Genomic DNA, 21,243 nt, shown 5'->3' with positions numbered 1-21,243 from the left:
TTCACACCACCTAATAACACAAACCAGCAAAGATATTTGCCTAAATTCCTTTTGAAGACATTCTGTCTGTATGATATAAGTTTGGAGACATGCAAATATGAAGGTACTGGTAGATGCTTTTTTCCTCCATCCTTCTGGAACAAGTGTAATATACACAGGCCAGAAGACCAAGTCCAAATGTAAAGGATAGCCAATAGGGACTACTTTGAACTTCCTCAGTTCTATAATGTTGGCTTATCTTTCATAATAAACCTCTTTTCCTATCAGAGCCTCAGTTTTCCTTACTCATTTTGCATATCCTTTCACTAATTTCCATGAGTTCCCAGCTTATTTCCTTCCCTGCAAGAAGAGGAAATCTCCCCTCAGCAGTAGACTCTGCCCTAAGACCACACAGTTTTTGCTGATGTACAGTCCAAAACCAGGTTCTCTCTCACCTGCTCTCACCACTTTCCTAAACTGGTGCCCTGTTGTTGTTTTCCTAACAGCATATAGAGATGTGAATTGATCTGACTCCCATTCTTCCATCTTCTGACCCAGTTCCCTGGGCCTGATTTTGTAGAATTATGGGCATTTATTCTTGAAAATTGATTACTGGCCCAGAGGCTACGTATTTGTTATCTGGAAAAGAAAGACTACATAACTATTTTTCTTGAATTAGGTCCTGAAAAGGGCAGGAAGTCCTACTGCATTAACAATGAAAGGAACAAGGGTGGCTCAAGAGAGTCTTAGCAGGTTCAAAAATCACAGCATTTGAAAGTATAGTCCACATTTGATCACCTATCAACAATTTATCAATAGTTCAGTGATTAAAAACAAAGCACTTTCACTTCATTAAACACATTCAGTGCCATTTGCTCTATATTCCAAATGGCTGAACTGATGTTCCGATGCAGCCTATTTTTAGTATTTCTGATTAGTTCATTATTTGGGAAAAGCTGCCGATGGTGTATCAGTTGCAGAGATCTAATTCTTGACCTGGATCCCAAAGAAGACTGAGGTTCTATGTGGGTCTTAAGAATTTGGATGAGAGTTCAACACTCAGCCCTGCTGCAGTGCAGCTCAGTGAAGAGATGGCCATGGAGTTTTCCTCTCCTTGAAACCTTTATTTTGCTTTTATTATATGGAAGAAGCCATGTAACATATTATACCTTCTTTTTTTTTCCTTCGAGAAAACTAAGATCAAGAATGACAGAAAATGAGCAGTCTCAGTGAGAATTAAACAAGATACTCAAAATAAGTGATCTCTTGGGTGTCTGAGTAAATTGCCACCCCCAGATCAGATTTTTATTTATTTTCAGAGAAACTATTTCTTTGCTGGTAAATTCCACAGTTTTGTCATGAATCCAATGAATTTTCACTGGTAAGTGACAACCCTGAAGACAGAAGTGGCCATGTATCCCCAGGGCAATAACCACATGGGTGAAAGCATTCCAGCATTGCCTTTTCAGCAAGCTTCAGCCCTTGCCCTCATGTGAAAGGACAGAATCTCCAGGTCACGTGGAGATTAGTTTCTGTGTCCTTCAGTCCTGCCTGCTAAAACCACAAAGGAGAAATCCAGCTGTGACAGCTTCTTCTGACTTCAGATCTCCCACGCACTCAGAGACACATCTGGGAATGAGCTCCCTTTCAGAATCCCAAATAACACAGTACCCTTTCTTGAAGAACTGATATGAGACATGAACCATTCATTTCTTTCATACTACCTGTGGTTACCTAATAAGGGAAAAAACCTCCAAGTACACAGGCCTGTCTGTTTGGGGATAAGGGAATTAGATTTAGATTGAGAACTAAGTGAGGCTTTTGCTATAAGTCTCCATGGCACAACATAATGTGACCTCACATGGGTCTCAGAAGCAGCACACGCGAGTAAGTGTTGCATCCTGACAGCTCTCAGACGTGCTGCTAATTTGTCTGTGCAGAATACTATGCTTGAGTAGCCATTAGAGATGGAAACACATAAGCTAGCTTGCTTCGAGTTATTCAGGTATCTCTTTTGGGTACTGCCTGGTGCTGGGCAGATGTGCTTTGTTCTGCAGTCTGCTCTCCCTACTCTGGAGAAGGCGATGAAATACTCTCACTGGTATCAAAAACAATGATCCAGAAACAAGATTTACACGTTTGCTGTATTCTGCTTTGCTGCATTTCATATGTCATTTATCATCTTAGACTGTCACTTTGACATCTGAATGAGCACTTCAATATATGCACAGTGTCTAGAATAAGGTGTTTCCACCACACGTGAAGCATTTTGGTGCAACTGCAATGGCACAACAGCAGAAGCAAGTAAAATGCTCAGAAACACTCTGCTGAAGAGCAGCAGCCAAAGAGGAGCATTCCAGTTTGGTTCTTCTGTTTTACTGAAGATAATCTGTCCACGCTGTAGATTCTCTAGCACAAAAACTGTACCCCAGACCTCCAGAAGGAGACAGGTCTCAAGCAGGGAGACACATTGCAGGAGGTGGCCATGTCTGCTTAATTTGCTTACATGGATAAATTTCTTAGCTCGCCAAGAAAAGGCTGAGACTAAAATTGCAAACTTTAGCTCCTTTGAGTCTTCTCACCAGCCCTCCTTTGTCAATCTTTTGTTGCCTAGAGCCACGAGCACTGATCGCACTTTCCATATAGGTTGTGCAGGAGTAATCAATCCTTCCCTGCCGATGTGTATTTAAATCCTTCTTTATGCCATGGAACAGAGCAGGGGAGAGAGGGTGAAAAGGTCTCTAGGGGTGTCATTCAGGAGGAAATCAGTGCCATTCCACAAGGCAGAAAAGATGGACGAGGAGGCTGTCTCTCCATCCATCAGCTCTGACTGATATTCCTGCTTTTCTCGGACCAGAACGATTCAAGTCTGTCATACATACGGCTCCCATGATTTCTCCTGACTCAGTCTCCTCTCTCTGACCATATTTCCCAACTATCTTCAAGGCATCTCCTTCCAGCCCTCACCAACTCCCCATACCGTGCTGTGATTGAGGCCTGGGTTCCCCTTACTTCAGCTCTCCCTCTGGCCAGTTGTGCTTTATAGATGCCACATCCCCAACCTTCCCTTTCTTTCCAGCAGAGATGCTTCCTTCTACCATAAGTCTACTCCCAGAAAAACAAACAAACAAACAAACAAAAAAGCACCAACAAAACCAATAAACCCCTGCCCTTAGTTTCTGCAGAAGAGTCTGAATCCTTACTGGTGCTGGTTCCTCCAAATCCTCACAGCGCTCTTTCTTGAAGTCTTGCCTTGCTCTGAATGCTTTCCCCCTCACTGTTCCCGCAAATGTGGGCCAAGCTGTAATGATGCAGCACACAGAAAAACACCCTTCTCCTGTGATCTTAGACAGCCCCTGGAATTAATTCCTGGAAAGCTGCTCTTGGCCTTACTGAGTTATTCTTTCCTGCGTACAAAGGGACAAAGTGATGACTGAAATGGGGGAGAGTGGTGCAATGATTGGGGAAGAGTTCTGCAATGAATAGGCAGTCACCTGAAATTTAGGAAAATTGTCAATCTCACACTTTTTTCCTGTGTGCTGCTCTTTGCATTACACTTCACTCTGCAGGGCTGGCATATTAGTTTCTCTGTTTTTCCTCCTACCAGTAGTGAAATAGCTGCACTGGTCTGCTCTCAGCAGTTTTTTCTTTCAAGATGATGAGGTGCTTGAGTACAGCTGCAATGGATGCGTCTTAGCTAGAGGACACCGAAACCTTCAGCTGCATTAATCCCCAGCTGTCCACAGCTGCTATGTTAACCCAAACCCCTGCACTTCAAGACAGACCCTGCAATCCTCTCTGGTTTCCTCCCAAGCTTCCTATTGACCTTATCTGTGAATTTTCTTCTGCAAAGGAATACGTGGATCCTGCTTTTGGGACACAAAGGCAGCAGAAGAAATGTAGACATCTCCATGACTAGAAGACTTAGGAGTCTAGCCCAAAGCAAAATCTCTCCCATCTTGAAAGTTATAAAGAATCTTTGTTCTGGTTATTTCTTGAGGGAGCCACTACATGTCTCCAGTTCTGTTGTTTTACAGGTCAGCTTACAATTTCACTTTGTGCTGGGTACTGGCAGGCTCTGGGCTCCATGCACGAAAATCATCCAGGGAATTTCTAGGACAGAGGCTTCTACACTGAACTGTAGCACCCCTCATCTCAAAAGCACACTGCAGTGTTGCTGTGAAGCAAGCTGGAGGAAGTAGAGCCTGGAAATGGCTACTCCTGGACCTTTCCTCTCCCGTGGGCTGCGTTTCCATAGCACGTTGAAAATCTGTGTCTCTCACTCAGCTGTTTCCTTTGCACACCACCTCCTCTTTCTATCCCCAAAATACCCGAAACCACCTTCTTCACCCTGCCTACAATGTTCCCACTGTCTGTGGCCAAGTGTGAACTCCCAAATGCAAGAAAACCATCCTCCAGTCATGTCATTTAATAAGGGTTCATCCTTGCTTCAAACTATTTCCTGTACTTTATTTCACCCCTCAAGCACTATTCCTTAGTCTCTGAATATTTGATTTCTGCCTCCCCCCCCTTCACACTGGATGACATTCTTTTCTGCTCAAGTCCTCTCAGGGGCTGCTGATCTTGAAGCTGCCCAATTACAACCACTTTTCTTGTGCTGGTGACACCTTAAGAGACAACAGCAGCTGCCTATAAAGGGCCTCTGCCATCTGTTTCCTCTGCCACTTCTCTGAGACAGCTCAAGCTATATACAGAAAAATATTTATCACAGTTCATTCACTCCCTCAGTCAAAAATGAGTAAGAGAAAAATGTCTTCTTTAATGGTTCTGCCACTGCCCTTAAAAAACAAAAACAAAACCAACAACAACAAAACAAAACAAAAGCCAGCAAAAACATGACCCTCAGCCTAAGGAAAAGGGCAATGCTTGAATATAAAAGAAAGCAGCAGAAATTCCTGATGATTGATTCCTTGGGACCCTGTCCTCTGAAGGCAATTTTGAGGGCCATCTGCATTCTGAAATGACTCCTCAGGACTCTCTGAAAGGCAAACGTCAGAGCTAGGATACTTCATCTCAACTCCCAAGCTTTCTGACTGGCCACATCTGAAAGGAAATACACACACGTGCACACACATGTACATGTTTAGCAGTCAAACTATTTTCACCACTCCACGATGGAGGATGAACTGTTTGGGATTGGGGGTGTCTCCTACCCAGGAGAATTTGTAAATTGAAAGAAGAGAAGAGAAGAGAAGAGAAGAGAAGAGAAGAGAAGAGAAGAGAAGAGAAGAGAAGAGAAGAGAAGAGAAGAGAAGAGAAGAGAAGAGAAGAGAAGAGAAGAGAAGAGAAAGAGAAAGAGAGGAGAGAAGAGGAGAGGAGAAGAGAAGAAAGAAAGAGAGAGAGAGGAGAGGAGAGCGAGAGAGGAGAGGAGAGGAGAGGAGAGGAGAGGAGAGGAAAGAGGAGAAGAGGAGAGGAGAGGAGAGGAGAGGGAAGAGAGGAGAGAAGAGGAGAGAGGAGAGGAGAGGAGAGGAGAGGAGAGGAGAGGAGAGGAGAGGAGAAGATGGCAGATCTGAGAGAGTAAGTAGAGAAAAAGGGAAGAAAAGTAGAAGCAATGAATTCTGAAAGGGACCGATGGAATGAGCAAAGGACAAAATGAAAACAAGAAAGGAGAGCTCTAAGCAGCATTTGCAGGAGGGAATGAAGATCCAGAAACATTCTCAGAAATGTGCTATTTGCAATGGACAGGTTGCAGGAGTCAGCAAATAGGGTTGGATGAAAAGCTGTGTGATTGACAGTGCTTGGTCTATGACACTGAACGAACAAGACCATAAACCTGGGAAATATTCAATGTTCAAGTGAGATCCATCAGACTGCAGCTACACTGGTGGTATAAACAGGACCTGAATGAAGAGGGAACTTCCCTGAGCGATGGCAAATTTAAGAATGAAATGCAGTTATGAAGCAGTGGGAGGAGAAAAATAAAACACACTAAAAAAATCATGTTCATGGAGAGAATGAAAACTGAGAAACAGGAAGAAATCCAGGGGATGGAGGTGGATAGTGTTATTCTTTATTTGACAGAATGTATACTTTATACAACAAGCTAAATCAGAAATTTATAGTTGTTCCGCTTCTAGCAAAAACACACATCAGAGGAATTCCTACCCATGGATAGCATGGCACTGCAGTCTCAAGTTTTTGTATAGCATCCTCATTTTCTGCTTTTCAGGGCTAACAGGTAGAAGTATATGCTCTGGGGTAACAGGAAGTGCAGGATAAAGTCCATATACTTCTCTGGGGAGTTATAGGTTTGATAGGAAGCTGATATAAAAACTCCATCAGACTGTGCCACAGAAACAGAAGTGGATTTCACCTATCCTGCAGGGCTTGTTATGAAAACTCTGACTGTATAGTTTGGAATTTTATAGGGGAGCTTTTTTGTAGCACAAAGGGGATAAATGGGGCTGGGAGACAGAAAGCTGTCAGCAAATGATAGAGATTCTATGAAAGACAGAAATGCAGAAGGAAGAAAAGCAGGGAGCTGAATGCCAGGGGATGCATGGTCTCCTCTGCCATTTCTCACTTCTACCAACCTCAGGTGAGGAGCCCATAGGAGGACTTTTGTCCCACTGTGAAAGATGCCAACTTGGACTTTTCTAGAGAGGGTGAAAGATGAAGAAAGTTGAAGTAGTTTAAAGAAAGGTACTGCTGGGCTGGAGGAATAGATGACATAAATAGGCATTCCACGCTCTGAAGGCAAACTGAGCCTCTGGTTTGTGGGATACAGCACTGTTGGAAGCAGGGCACATGGCAACCTCAAGGGAAACAGCTGCTTAAAGCATGCACAGCCCTTCCTCGGCCTGATTTCCCTCTTGCCTTCATGGACCGTGAAAGCAGCACAGCTCCTTCCCAGTCACTGAGGTTGCACCAGTGAAAAGGAGGGGAGAATCAGGCCTTCATCCCTTGTGCATAGGAACACTACAGTGTTGTACGTCATCAGTTGCCAGTTCAGTAATCACTGCCACAGATGCAAAAGAAAAGAGACAACCTCGTTTCTAATTTAGTCATGATAGCATCAAAGAGACCCAAAGCCTATTGCTTTCTGGGAAGCAGGGATATCAACAATAATAACTCTTTGCACTTATATAGTACCTTCACTGCTAACTACTCACTTTATACCCGGGGGTGTGAAGAAAAAGGACTCCACTTAATTCTGTATGCTCTTAATTGCTCTATATCCCAGATCCTTTCTAACAAAATATGATAGAAATACCTAAACTCACAGTTAATTTGTCAAATTAGGGCAGTCATTGACACTGGCAGAAATGCAGGCCTAGTTTGCATCTTATGTTGCAATTGCATAGCAGAACATCTAGAAACAAAGGGAATGCCAGACTAAGTAAATCTGAGCTCCGTTTAATCCCTGACAAATGTTTCAGGGAAGAGGCAAGAAGCACATGGCAGTCAGATAGGGGATAGACTGCCCTTGTGAAATGTTATCCTAGTTTTTATGGAGCCTAGCTTAATTGCTGAATTACAAAACACCCAAAACGCTGTTCATATCCATTATGAGGACACTTAATTTTCGTGAACTCTGTTGTAAATGCCCACTTGCTTGCTAAATGTTGTTAAAATCTTGGCCACGGGATCTCCGGTGGCAATAAACTCCACAGCCCTGATACGCATCAAATGAGAAAGCTTTAACTGGGTCTCCGGTGACTCACGTCAGGTCCTCTTGTCTGTGTGTTACAAAATGGGGAAATCAAGAGCTACTGATCCATCTTCTCTAGCCCATTCATTATTCAACACAATCCAATTGCTTTCTCACTCATTCACCTCCTTTTCCAGGCAAACACATCTAGTCTTTCAGCCTGTCCTCACACACATGGTCTTCCTTACTCCTCTTTATCCCTGCCTAGCTTTAATGGTTTTACTTTCTTCCCCAGATGACTCCTTGTACTCTGTTATCCACCCTCCTCCACTCCAAATGCTAGGGGACTTGCTGCCAGTGGGTTTTCTGTCTACAGCCATGCACTTCCCCGAGCCATGGGGTAGCAATATTCCTGTTTCAGGGAACTGGGGAGCTGCTATGTTTCATTTAGAGCCCTGCAAACCCTACAGCCCTCCTTTTCCCATCAGCCAACGGTACTCTCTGATCTCAGGATTGAGACCCACTGAAGACCCCAGCCCCATTCTCCTCAACCCTTTGGGGGTGATCCTGAGGATCTCAGAGAGAATTCTCTCCCTGTAAGCAGCTTGAAAAGGATGGCTGTTTGCTGAGACGTTCCCTGTAGTGCACAGCAACGGCCCCAGGGTGATGGCTGCAGAGACCCTGATTTTCCCGTTGGAGACTGGCCTGATTCATGTCTGAGGGCTGCCAGGGAGGGTATTTAGGGCTGCCGGGAGCTCCTTCCAGCCCAGTTGCTGGCTGCATGCAGATGAGCCAGCTCATCAGCTGCGCTGCCAGTGAGCCCTCCGGCCACGGAGGTTGGAGGCTGCAAAGTGAAGGGACGTCGGCTGGACCACAGGCAACGAGCAATGAGGGTAGCACAAGGGGGGGAGGGGGGCAGAGGGAGCTGTAGTGCCCTGAGGGTGAGAGAAGGCAGCAACAGCAACCGGTGTCATAGGCTGCTGGGAGCAGGGTGGAGGGGGGAAGGGGGAGGGGAGGTTGGCCAGAGAAAGAGATGGGGGACATCCACCCCGAGGAGCTGCCTTGGAAAGGAGCTCTGATAGGGTGGGTTCTCTGGGCTGAGAGAATGTGAGATGGGGGCAGCCAGGGTGATGTGGTGGCAGAGAGAAAAGGAAAGAGGACAGACAGATGAGATAGCAGGAGCAAAGGGGACAGAGGAAAGCAAGGACAAGCTAATGTAACAGAGGAAAGAGCAAAGGGGGATGGGCCTCGGAGAACTTGGAGAGAATCAGGGAGGAATAATGAAGGGGAAGCTGCTTCTGAGAGGGCGCAGAAGAGACATGAAGATGAAAGAGAAAAATAAAGAGGAAAAACAGGGGAGGGAAACGAGAACAAATTAAAATGGAGATGGATAGAATGAGTCAAAGATGGAGGGTGAGGAGCAAGCTGGGGTCATGCAGGCGAGGGAAAAATAACTTTGGGGTGCGTTGCATTTGCAGTCTGCTCCCCGCGCTCCTGACCCATCCTGCACTCTGCATTTCCCTGTCGGGCTGCTGCAGCCCTGGGGCTGGGGGTCCTGCTGGTGACCCCTCCTCAGGCAGCAGACCCTAGTCCTCCCGGAAAGCCCCTCTCAAAGGGGAGGCTATGGTGCCCCGGAAGGCAGCAGTGCATCCCCAGCAATGGGGAGATGTGAAGGGGGAATAAGCGCAGAACGCGGTGGCGAGGGCTCCCCCTGGGATAAAGAGGGTATGCTTGACTGGGAATCCTGCTCTTAAAACAGGGGCAGGGGGCAGAGCCAGATGAGAGCCTGAAATGTTCCCCGTTCCTCTCGGCAACCTCCTCGCTGCTGCTTTTAAAGGAAATAAATATGGAGATGCTGCTGGCGAGCCCTGGCAGCCCTCCTCCCATGAATTCCCAATGAGGTTGCACTGAACTGCAGCTGAGCGAGACGGAGCAGAGGGGCTTGGGTGGGAAAGTGATGGGTTAACATGGAATCGTGGGATAGGAATAGCTCCTGGTCTCCCTGGCAAGGAGACATTTGTTCTATCTCTGTGTAATTTCTTTATACATTACTGCTGCCACACTGCATCTCCATGTCCCTCCCACTGCATTTCACTCTCACTCTCTTCAGCAAGGCAATTTCTGGTGCATTTCAGGACAATATTAACCCATTCCTATTTCTCTGTCAGTAGGGAGATCCAGAATTCAAGCACAATTTAGAAGCCGGTTCTAGCAGCTGGTTGGCAAGGAACAGCATTTCCTTGTCAAATCTGAAATGAAGTGAGCTTGCAGGTCTCAGCCCATTGAATCCCCAGCTCTCAGTGATGTGTGAATTTAAGCACTGTGAGAACTAAACCCACCCATGCCTGGGATCCCACGTGCCTCCCCCTCACCACCTGCACCCCACTTCTGGAAATCCTTTGCCTCCCTCTTCACACCAGGCCCGTGTATCTCTGCATCCTCCCTCTGCCTGGCAGAGGCAATGCTGGCAGCAGGCAGTGCGGCACCAAGCCTCTGCTTCCTGCGTCTCTGGGCTGTGATCTGGGATGCTCCTGCACCATGAGCGTGGGGACTCTCCTTCAATCTTCTGCTATTTACACTGCTTCCTCAGAAATCTTCCAGTGTAGGGCAGCAAGAGTCAGGGGAAAGGATGCCACCAGCTTTGTGGATCCACAGAAATAGGATGGTGGGCAGCTCTGCAGGGTGGGACTAGGCATGAGGAAAATGAAGGGTGAAAGGTAGATAAGAGGGAAGAGAAGGAAGAAATGCTCATAAGATCACGTGAAGGGAAAGAAGTGGTCCATCAGCAGACAGCACTGAAAGAAGCAGTGTGGGGAAGAGACACAGCACCAGGACTGTGTCCAGCACCTGTGCTCTGCCTTGCCTTGCCCTCAGCTTCTTGTTTCTGCAAACACTGTAACTCCACTTAACTCTCATGCGCTGCTCAGATGTAACAAACTGGAAAGGGAACAGATCAGCTCATTAATTTTCCTTGGGAAGGGTCTCTAGGCAGGAATTATTTTCTGCACCAACATCCATTCAATTACTTGCCTTCACACCGGTAAGATCTACAGGGATGTCTAACCCCATGCGCATCACTCATGCCTGCCTGCCCTGGACTCCAATCTCTCCCTTCTCAGTAGAAAAGCCTCCCAGACCTATCCCTTTCCTAATAATAATGACAACATGACAAAACCAATAACCTACAGATATAAAATACATTTCATTTACTTGCTTCATAAGACCCTGATAAGGCTTCGTCATTCACTTTTTGAGATCCTGTAGGAGATCTACAGGAGCTAATGAAAGAATTAGACAAGGCATCACTCATAATAAAAAGTGCTTTAAAAGCATTCGGTGGCAAGGAGGAATTAGGCTGGAAGCTCTGCAGCCATTTCAAAGTTGCAAGAGGTGCAGCACCTATGTGTGCCATGAGCTCATGGGTCTCAACTGCTAGACGTTCATGCACACTCTGTGTATACGTGGTCATTGGGCTGACATAGGCTCTCCCATTTTTCTTGCAGAGCAAAGGTTTCTGAGCATCTTAAGTACACATTTAAGCACTCCCAAAACCTTAGAGAGAATTATCTGAAGGAAGATTAGGAAAAGAATTGTAAGCATGGTCTGCAGTAATGGGAAACATCATTACCTTTCTGCTCCAGCCCTGGTGTTGAACAGGGGCTCCCTGTAGGATGCAGGAAAGAGAGGATAGGGATCCCAACAGAGGCTGAACACCCAAAATAACATTGATTTTAGGAACAACACAAGGCTCTGAAGATACTGACTGAGAATGCTGAATGACTAGACAGAGGGAACCCTAAAATCCTAAAAGCCCAGGAACCGAACTGTTCAAAGCAAACTTGCTTTCTGATTGCAGCATGTCTGTGTGCACAGGCTGAGCCTCCACGTTCCTTTTTGCTATTGGATATCTTGGCCAAGATAAAGAAATACTATTTACCACAGCACTGGAATAGGAAGAGTTCACCATTTCTGACAGTCTATAGTGCTGGCTAGTGCTAGCATTCCCTTATATCCCCCAAAATGAAGTCAACCTCATCAGAGCCTTCCTATTGTTAGCAGAAGATTGTTTTGGCTCCTTCTTTGATTATTTTCTCATTAAAATTCCTCTGCCCTCCTCTTCACTGACTCTCCAAACCCTATGGGCTTGCACCATTTCTGTCCCACTCTCTTCTCCAGGTATTTTTGCCACACTGTGAGAAGGGTGTGAGCAGAGTCCAAGGGTTTGGCCATTTTCACAGCATCCTGGGAGCAGCCTTTTCCCTTCCCAAACCCATCTAACCCACACACCATGAAGGTAAGGAGCCTCTGCAGCACCCTTCTCCACCCAGCTTGCAGCTCTCACTTGGGAGATCAAGTGAATCAGGGACACCTTTTTGATTCCTTATGCTGAGAAGGAAGACAACCTTCTGGCTTATCAGATATGACATCTGGGGGTTGCCCAGTGCCCTCTCATGTGTGTCCATTGGGGATGTGCCATCCTGGGATTAAGGAATAACAGCCACCAGCCCATGCAGACTTGGAATGAGGGGAGCCAGTTAGAGGCATCCTCAGCCATGAGGCACAGCCATGCCCATATCCTGCACAGTGTATGGCCATGGAACTCCTGTTACCTAGCTCGAAGTTTTGAGACAACCTGTGTCCTCAGGCTGGTGATGCTCAGAGCAGGGCTTGCTCCCAGGCAGTTCCTAGCACCTTCCAGCCCCCCTTACAATTTCTGCCCCACATCCAGCAGCTCTGGGGAGCCAAATAGGCCCCCTTGTTTGTGTCATGGGGACAAAAAAGAATTACCATCCCTCATGCTGCCCTTCCCAGCTCTTGTGTTGGGCTGCAGTCTGATTTTGCATGAGAGCATGGGCAGGGGACCAAGATGGCACTGGGAAGGGATGGGAACACTGGAACTTTTGATGGGGAGCATCCTGTCTCTTTCCCTTATCATGCAACGACTTCTCCACAGTCCCTGTGGGGTCCTGTTGGATGTAAAGGAGAAGGAGCCTTGAGCTCCTCCGATCTGACAAACCTCACCCGCCTCTTCCTCCTCCCCCTCTGACCGCATCCCTCTGGATCCGGCTCCGTGGGCACATGGACATGATCTGAATTCACTGCCACTCCTGGCCGGGGTCCTCATACCTTGTCTCCTCCCCAGCCTCCCTCCACCCTCTGGCTCGGGGACACAGCTCATGAGGGGAGTTCTCACTGCAGCCTCCCTCCCGCCCCACATGGCTTCGCTTTTGGGCTTGCTTTTTCTTGCTTTTTTTTTTGCTTTTTTTTTTTTTTTTTGCCTCCTCATTAATTTTTAATTAAGGAAATGTCTCTCTCTCCTGTTGTAATGAATAGCTATGTGAAAGGCTTTTCATTCTTTATTAATATATATCTCCATATATTTATCTATTTGGAAGAAATCCGTGCATGTGCGCGAGTGAGTGTGTTTAAAACATCCCCCATTAATTTACTGCTATTGATTTTCTGGCATGGAGACAGCATATAGTATTCAGCATAGAGCTCCTCTGCAGGATATGTTAAAAGGCAGCAGTTTGGGTTGACAAAGGGCACTAAATGCAGTATGCGTCAAATAGACCATCGCTCAATGAAGTCACTTAGCTATTCAAAACATGTCCAGCCATCACTCAACCGTTTGCACCAAGAATGGGGGGGAAATTTGCGCTTCTTCCCGGACACAACCATTTCTAAACAGCAGCTTTAGCTTGCTTTGGTGGGAGACGTTAGGACATACACAGTTTATTCCCCCTCCCCCTGCCTTGCATCTTCCAGTGCACTCTCAGAAAATCGTTCCTGCAGTACCTGCTTCCCCTCTTGCCCATCAGGGAGCTCCAGGCACACCCAGCTCTGGGGGGCACTAGCAGACCTGGGCGTTATCTGCAGGCACCCACCAGCCCCTGTAGCCCAATCTCTGGCTGGAGGCTGATTCATAAGCAGCATTTTGATACCGGGCTGCAATGTGCACTGCCTTGCTCTTGCTCCCTCCATCTCGCTACATGTATAACAGAAAATCACGCATTTACATCGGTAGCCCCTATCCCTTCATCATCAGCTGCAGCCCACCTCCCCAGCCCACATGTGTGCCAATAGCAGGACTGAGCAACATATATTCAAAAGTGAACTGCTGGCCCCTCACTTCTCTCCCCCTCCCTTACGAACGTCTGATTCCAGAAGTTGGCTGCGGCAGTGGCTGTTATGCCATCAGACATGTCACTGAGTTGCTGTGCAGTTTCACCACATAAGACTTATGCTGATTTTTCTATTCAGACACTTGTTTATTTTTAGCTTCTACCATAAACCTTAAAAAAAAGCCCCCAAACAAAAATCTACCCCCAACAACAAACAAGTGGGGGAAGGATCCCAGCCCCAAAACAAACCAATCAGCTGCCAAATAGAACCCCCTGCACCCAGCCCAGTAAGATGTGGTTGCTCACAGACATTATGAAATGCTCTGAACTCTGCTTGAGAGGACTGGAATCACCAGTTTTACTGAATGAGACATTTTGGACATCGCAGGGTTATTTCCCCTTCTCTCTTTTATCCTTTCTAAAGTGAACCAATAAATGCATCTGAATTGCTTTGCAGCCACCCCCTCCCCACATTGCCCCTCACTCTCAGTCTAGTCTTAGCAAAGAAACCATTTGCAAAAAGACAAATTATTTCACTCTGTGGTTGCAGACGGAGCACAGCAATAACACAGCATTTTGGCATTGATTTCCCAGGCAATACAAACAACCTGAGGACAGGTAGACCACATAGTTGATCTTTGAAAGGGTCCCTTGGTGTTTTTGTAAGACACATATTATTCCCATCGGAAGGGGGGCAATGAAATTCTGGGGAGATTGTAGGGCAGAGGCTGAGGAAGGGAAGAAGGGAACGGAGCAAAGAATAATTTGCTTGTCTTCTTGCCTCTGTGACCCATGTAACTAAGCCCACCACTCTCAATTGTGGTGAAAGGAATGAAGTTAGAAAATGGTGGAATGTGAAGGGATTATTGGGAATGGGGGGGGATATGGGATAGGGGGAGAGGAAAGTGGAGGGGGAGGAGGGGGGGAGGGTGGAGATCCAGAATCAAATACCTTCCAGGCAGCAGGTTCTCCATAATCCAGAATGGGTCATGACTTCCTCGTTCTTTTTGCTGGTTTCGTTCTCACTGACAGTTTTAGTCTTGCAAACCCCTCTGGAGTAAAGCCAGTAGTCGGTCCCCACAGCTATGGTCATCAGGCTGAAGGCAGCGAAAGCACCAACGGTGGTTAAAAGCATCTGAACACCTCTGTCAAAGAGCCCCATAATTCTTCATTATACAAATACCCAACCGCCTTCTGATTCTTGGGGTGTGTGTGTTTAATAAAATAAAAGAATAATAATTCCGACTAATAATATAATGGGTATATATAGAGAGATAGATATCAAAAAAGAGAGGTAAGAAAGCCCACGGAAAAGAGTGTAAATTAGAAAGACCACACGGGAACAGGCTTGCCTTTTAAATCGGAAACGTTCTGGTTGAAATATAAAAAAAGGAAAAAGGAAAAAGAAAAAAAAAGAGACACAAAAGAACCAAGAAAAAACCAAACAAATAAAGAGAGAACCCCCCCCAAAACGAGACGCCTTAATCCCTTTTTCTAAAATTCTGGTCTCCAGTTTCCATATGTAATGGCTAATTTGGAGATGGCTTCCACAGTGAACAGGGGAGCAGCAGCAGCATCCTCAACACAATCTCTCATTATCTGGACCTAGACAGTTAGAGACTGTAAGAGCAGAGATGCAACCTTCAGTCTTCTTGCTTAGCTCTGCAGCCTGCGCCATGAAAATCCTTTTCCTTCCCAGTTATCTTCCTTGGGTTTTTATTTTTTTTTTCCCCAGCAGCGGCAGTCGCTCCAATCCTCTCTCACTTTTTCTTGCTCGCTTCTCCTTCCTTTCGTTCGCTCCTATCACCAAGCCAGACTGCCCAGTATACTGTAAGCCCTTGATTTCAGCTGAACAGGTGCCGAGGTCTTGCCTCCCATGGCTTTTCCGCACAGCCGCGGCGCTCGCTCCCGGCGGAGGTGGGCGAGGAGAGAGGGGGGCTCCTAGGGGAGGAGGGGGACAGGCGCGGTGCCCTCCTGGGCTGGGGGCGCGGAGCGGCGCCCGGCTGCGGCACCCCCTGCCCCGCGGCGGCCCCCGGCGACTCCCGGGCCCCGCTACTGCATCAAGGCGGCGGCGAGGCGCTGGACAGCTCCCCGGCGGCGGCGGCGGCGGCCCGCGGTGCTGAAGGACAGCTCCCCGGTCCGCGGCGCGGGAGGAGCGCTCCCGGCCCCCCGGTGCTGAAGGACAGCTCCCCGGGCGGCAGTGCCGGAGCGGCGCTCCGCGGCCCGCGGTGCTGAAGGACAGCTCCCCTGCCCGCGCCGCCCGCGCCGCCCGCCCTGCCCGCGCCCCAGCATCCGCGGGCGGCAGCCGCCCTCCTTCGCTCTGCGCGGGCAGGCAGGCAGGCAGGCAGGGAGGGGCGGAGGGGGCAGCCTCCCCCCTCCCTGTGCCTACCCCTCCGCTGCCAGCCCCGGGCTGGGTTGCTCCCCCCGGCTGCCGGAGCCCAAGGGAAGGCGTAGCTGGGGCTCTACCTCTTTCTGCCTTTCAGCCTTTCGCCCCCACCCGCACTCCCCCTCCGCCCCCCGGCTCAGCTGCCTTTGCATCCCCGCCATACGTGCCCAGAGCGGCAAGCACAACCCGCACATGCTGCAGTTAGATCCACACAAAACTTCAGGCAGCCGTTTCTCTCCCCCAGGAGACGGATGAAATGTAACGTGGAAGGGTAATTTTAAAATAAGTATTTATTTCTCTTATTTTTGTTGTTGTTATTATTTTTAAGTGTTCGCTTCTCACTCTTCTCGGCTTTACTGCAAGTTGCATATGTTTTGGTGTTGCTCGTTTTCCGTCCCTCTGTCTCCCCCTGACCAATGTTGTGTGAATCCCTGCGTTTTGACTTTCTCTTCGTAGCTTTCTGTGAAATCCCATAGCTTCCTTCAAGAAGCAGACATTTTGGGAAGACTCTTCACAAGAAAGGTCGATTTCTTGTTATTACTGTGATTTTGCTAAGGAAAGGGACCGCCAAACTGAATTCCTCTCCCCCAACCCTGGAAAATATCCCACCTATCAGTCCTCTTTTTTCCACAAAAATATGCATTAGGTGAATTGATGCAGACTGAAATCTATCAGTGCTTAAGTTTTTGTGTCAGACACAACCCGATAGTACTGAAAACGTATATAAAATTGTGCAATGCTAACATCTTAGTATGTCATAACTGTCTCTCCTTTCCTCAGCAGTATCATTACATCAGGTTAATTACATTAGTCACCTCCTCGTTCTATACATGTAGCTGCTCATTAATGCAGCAATCATAAAGAAAAGAAACCATCTAATTCATGATGCCTCCGATTTTGTTTCACTCTGATCAGATTCATTGTTCAGTGAATGAGAAACCAGAAGGGCTGCATTAAGTTCACTGCTCTTCCAGGGGAATAAAGGGTCTGAGGGGAGGGGGTGCTGGGTAGATGAACCAGTTGGAGGGCCTCAGACACACTGTAATATCATAACTCCATTTCTCTCTTCCACTGTCCTTCTTTGGGTGCAGCCTGGGACTGCCATTTCAGGACAATCTCCCCCAGGACAGTTGGACATGAAGGGCTCTATGGCAAGCAGCAGGAGAGGAGGGGGCACAAAAGGCAGCTGAGCATTTCCTCGGTTCAGCAGGGAGCTGAGAACATGATGGCGTGTCGTACTAGCAAGCATGGATGGTGTGTGGCAATGGCTGCATGCAGATTGCTACCAGCAGGTCCTGGGGAGGTAGAAAGGATGGAGGATGAGGAAGGTGACAGTGAGGACTGGGCCCACTAATACATTGCTGGGGGACTACCACAATTCCTAGCCTCATTTGGAGGGGTGTGTGTGGGGGGGCTGATGGTCTTCTCTCTTGGAAAAGCTGGTTTTTGTTTTTGTTTTCTCTGCACTCATGGAGCTGCCAAACAGCTGAGGATGGGCAAAGGAGGGGGTGGCCCTTGTGGACTGTGTATTTCAGCCTGGTGGAACAGTGGTGAGCATGGTAGCTGTTGGCAGACTCTCTGAACTATTGGCCTTGGTTCAAATAAAGGGTGGAGAGATACAGAGAATCCCCCTAAGACAGTGGGAGATTAAAGCTCTACAGAGGTGGCTTGTGATGAGGAGGAGGTTCTACAAGGCTTTTAGCTAGCAAAGATACACAAGATCACCCTAGGACTTCTCCTCTGCTCCTGAATGCTTTCTGTTGAAAGAAGGCAGCATAAGGGATGAATGTGCCATTCTGGTGGTTCTGAGCTATTTATTTTTGTGTTGGTGATCATTACTCTCCGAAGAAAATTTGAACGAGGAGCAGCCTGGAAGACTCTGAAGAGGAAAAATTTCAGCAGACTATGTTGGCACTAAAATCCATCAGGCATCAACACTGAGTACATGGAAGGGAAAGACACACTGGAAATCTGTCCTCAGTTACTTTGCGATCTCAAAATAGTGCAATACAGCTCTCCCAGTAACGTCACAAAGCAACCCGGCTAGAGTGAGTGGAAACAAAAAGGACTCAAGCCTTATGGAACCTCACTTGTGCTCAAACAGCAGGGTCATTCAAAGAGGATAGGGAGAAAAGGCATATTTTCACTCAGGGCTCTCCTGGGCACCCCATGCTGTTAAGTGTTTATTTTACTGTGACAAACTGGAGTGCCCCTTCAGATCAGGGTGCATGGGGCTGCACAAATGGGAGTTGTCTTTTGGTAGCTTCTGTTGGTAACTGAGTAGAGCGAGACAAGTAGAGTGAGTGAACAGCCACTGCAGAAGTTGCAGACTGGGACTTTCAAGGCATCTCAACATAGAGAGAAATCACACATTTCATCTGTAACTCAAAAAATACTGCTGGAACTGCTGGATTACTTATCTTTACATTTGACTAATTCAGACAATTTCAGAGGATGAAGCAGAAGCTGGGCCAAAACAGTGGCCCTCAAACTAATCTGTAACTGTTGCCTTTATTATGTATTTCTACAGGTTTTACAAGTTTGATTTCAAATGACTCCAGCAACAGGACAGGGACACAATGTCTCCAAAGAAACTGCCAGTGTAAGAAGGCCAGGCCTGCAGAACAATGAGTCTTTTAATCTCTGGCTAAGAGCAGTGGGTCCTGTGATGGTTCATTATGTCTCAGGATCAGGACTAAAGGTGACTTCCTGCCTCACACTTCCCAATTTTCAGAAATAATTCTCTTCCTGCTACCCTACTTATATCCTCTTAAACCATTCACAGTAATCCCTCTACAGTTGTTCTAAATGCCGCTGGAGAAGAACGAAACAAAGGCAATGCAAATGCCAGGATGTCCTGTGTGACTGCTTGTGCTGTGGCTAGATGCTGTGCTGAGATTTCATCTTTCCTACAAAGAATCGTTAAAAATGATAATACAAAACAAGAATGCAGATTAAAAACACTGTGGCAGAATTTTACAACAGTCGCATCTTACTGAATAGTGCAACACGGAATGACATCTATAGAAGAGTAAGGAGAGAGAAATTAATAGTCTGGAGGAAATAGAGAGATTTTAAATTACATTTTAAATTACTTGAAATGAGAGGCTGATGAGACAAGGAGCCGCAGGAAGTCTGCTTCCAATGGCAAACCATGAGTGCTGCTATTTGTGGAGAGAAGGGGCAGTGCTGTAGGAAAGAAAGGGGCACGAGAAAGATACAGGAAGGGAGATGAAGGGCATGAAGTCGGAAGCAACTCTATGGGATGGTAATGGAGCTGAATAGAGTATCACTGGATTGAGTGCTGCAGTGGAGATTTTTGGCTCAGAATAAAATCAGACAGTGATTTGGTATCTAGGAATCTTCATACTGGACAAGCCATCTCAGAACGAGCTGCTATAATGAGATGTAAAAGGGATGGAGTTGATGCAGTTGTATTTGCAAGCAGAGCAGAGGTGTTAATAGGCAGCTGCACCAGCAGAGGAGATGTTAGGAAAAATAAATTGGGGTTAGAGTGATGATTATAGAACTGAAAACCAATGGGGCAGAAAGACAGAAGTGAGGTATGATCCAGAAAAGGAATTAATATTTAAGAACTTTCACTGGAGAAGGTTGAAAAAAACCCCGTATATCCATGTGTTTAGGTAAGCAGAGAGGGTGATCAGAGCAATCATCACTGGCATCCAAATCTGGGGGACCCAAAATATGTAAGACATCATTTACATAGTATCTGCATGCTGGTGGTTTTCTTAGACCAGTTTGACAAACTAGGAAACTGAAGAAAGAAGAAAATCTGTGTTTTGTCCAAGAATCACATGTGGAGATGATAGAGAGATAAATACAGATGTACAAATCCTCAGTGGTTCTCTCTCCTTAACTTCAAGTCTTAACTTGAGGATCAACATAAAAGACAGTGTAAAAATCAAATATTTGAATACTCTATGAAATTCATCTCTAGCATAACACTACAATCAGAAGGGGAGAAAAAAAAAAGGAGACATGGTACAGAAGTCTCACAAATAAACATGCTGCTTATTGTAACACTTGAATTACTTTGTGAAAGCACTGATGAACTGAAACCACAAACCCCACCAAAGCCAAAGTCTATGCACTGATGTTAGTGAGATCCGAGTATCGTCATAAATGAACTGAGATCAATCGTTGTCCAAAAAATCTGTTGTGCATTGAGTGTTGAAGCTAAAACACCCATGCTTCCCAAGCAAGACTCCCTTGTCTCACACAGTATTATTTACCACTGAATGGTAACCTCTGAAATGTTTGCTACCTCGAATGGTAGGAAGAAAAGGAAGTCATCTAATGTGCCTTAAGGACTGAACTCTTCAAAAAGGGAAAGGTGCCCTTCTCTACTTGAAAGGGGTAGTAAGAGAATACTGAGATTCCCAGCATGACATTTCTGCCACCATGAATTGCTGGGATGAGAACTGTTTTGCCTCTCTTTCCCTTTCCATGCTGAGGTTTGTATGAACAGCAGCCTCCTAATCAATAGGAATAGAAAAAAAAAAAATCAATGCCTGCAACCCATTAACTGTAACAGAGGGCAGGCTGCTAACCAATCACTCTATCTGGAATTACAGCATTTGGTAAAGTATCCTCAGTGAGGATATACATGCATACACATGCAAACTCACTGAATATGACTAAAAGAGACAATTAGCTACAGGAAAATTCCCCACCTCATCAGAATGTCTATTCCATGCATTTGCCTGTGTTTAACTAAAGACACTACCCTCCTCAATCAGATGCTATCCCTCATAATTTTCCAATCTGGAGTGTATGTTATTATGCACCTGATATATATTTTGAGTTTACCTTCACACTGGTCCATCCTGTGTGTAAATAAATGCATTCCTCTACACACCCTTACTCCTTGATAAACTATGTCCCATAGAAATCCAGTTTAAGACCGGCTTATTCATATGCCATTCCTACTCTGTTGCTGTATCCTCAGATTCTTCATCTAGATCTTTTTTTGTTGTTGTTTCTCCATCCATATGCAAAATCAGGCATACACAGTTCTCAAAGACATCCATATAAATGCAGTCCTGGAAGCATATTCCAGGAAACAGGGCAAAGAGGTACAGTGCCTTGATACCTGACTAAACAAATGCCTGAAAAGCAGA

The 21,243-nt window shown here is 46.4% G+C and overlaps 1 protein-coding gene across 2 annotated transcripts in view; it reads right to left on the bottom strand.

Moving 5' to 3' along the window:
• The window catches only part of CACNG2 (calcium voltage-gated channel auxiliary subunit gamma 2), a 47,246-nt gene extending 31,583 nt beyond the window's left edge, over nucleotides 1-15,663 (bottom strand). The window contains exons 1-2 of one of the 2 annotated variants that reach the window (XM_015862227.2): nucleotides 15,358-15,663; nucleotides 14,668-14,813 (exon numbers count right to left, since the gene is read on the bottom strand). In XM_015862227.2, the coding sequence (XP_015717713.1) occupies nucleotides 14,668-14,809 (142 nt within the window). In that variant the 5' untranslated portion in view covers nucleotides 14,810-14,813; nucleotides 15,358-15,663. Of the gene's footprint in view, nucleotides 1-14,667 lie in introns of both variants that reach the window. The other variant, XM_015862220.2, reaches the window with a different exon arrangement.
• Between the last annotated feature and the right edge of the window lie 5,580 nt (nucleotides 15,664-21,243).

This window comes from Coturnix japonica, chromosome 1 (assembly GCF_001577835.2).
Source record: "Coturnix japonica isolate 7356 chromosome 1, Coturnix japonica 2.1, whole genome shotgun sequence".
NCBI classification, from domain to species: Eukaryota; Metazoa; Chordata; class Aves; order Galliformes; family Phasianidae; genus Coturnix; species Coturnix japonica.
Note: the sequence above shows the minus strand (reverse complement) of the source record. Positions and strands in the feature narration are given on the sequence as shown.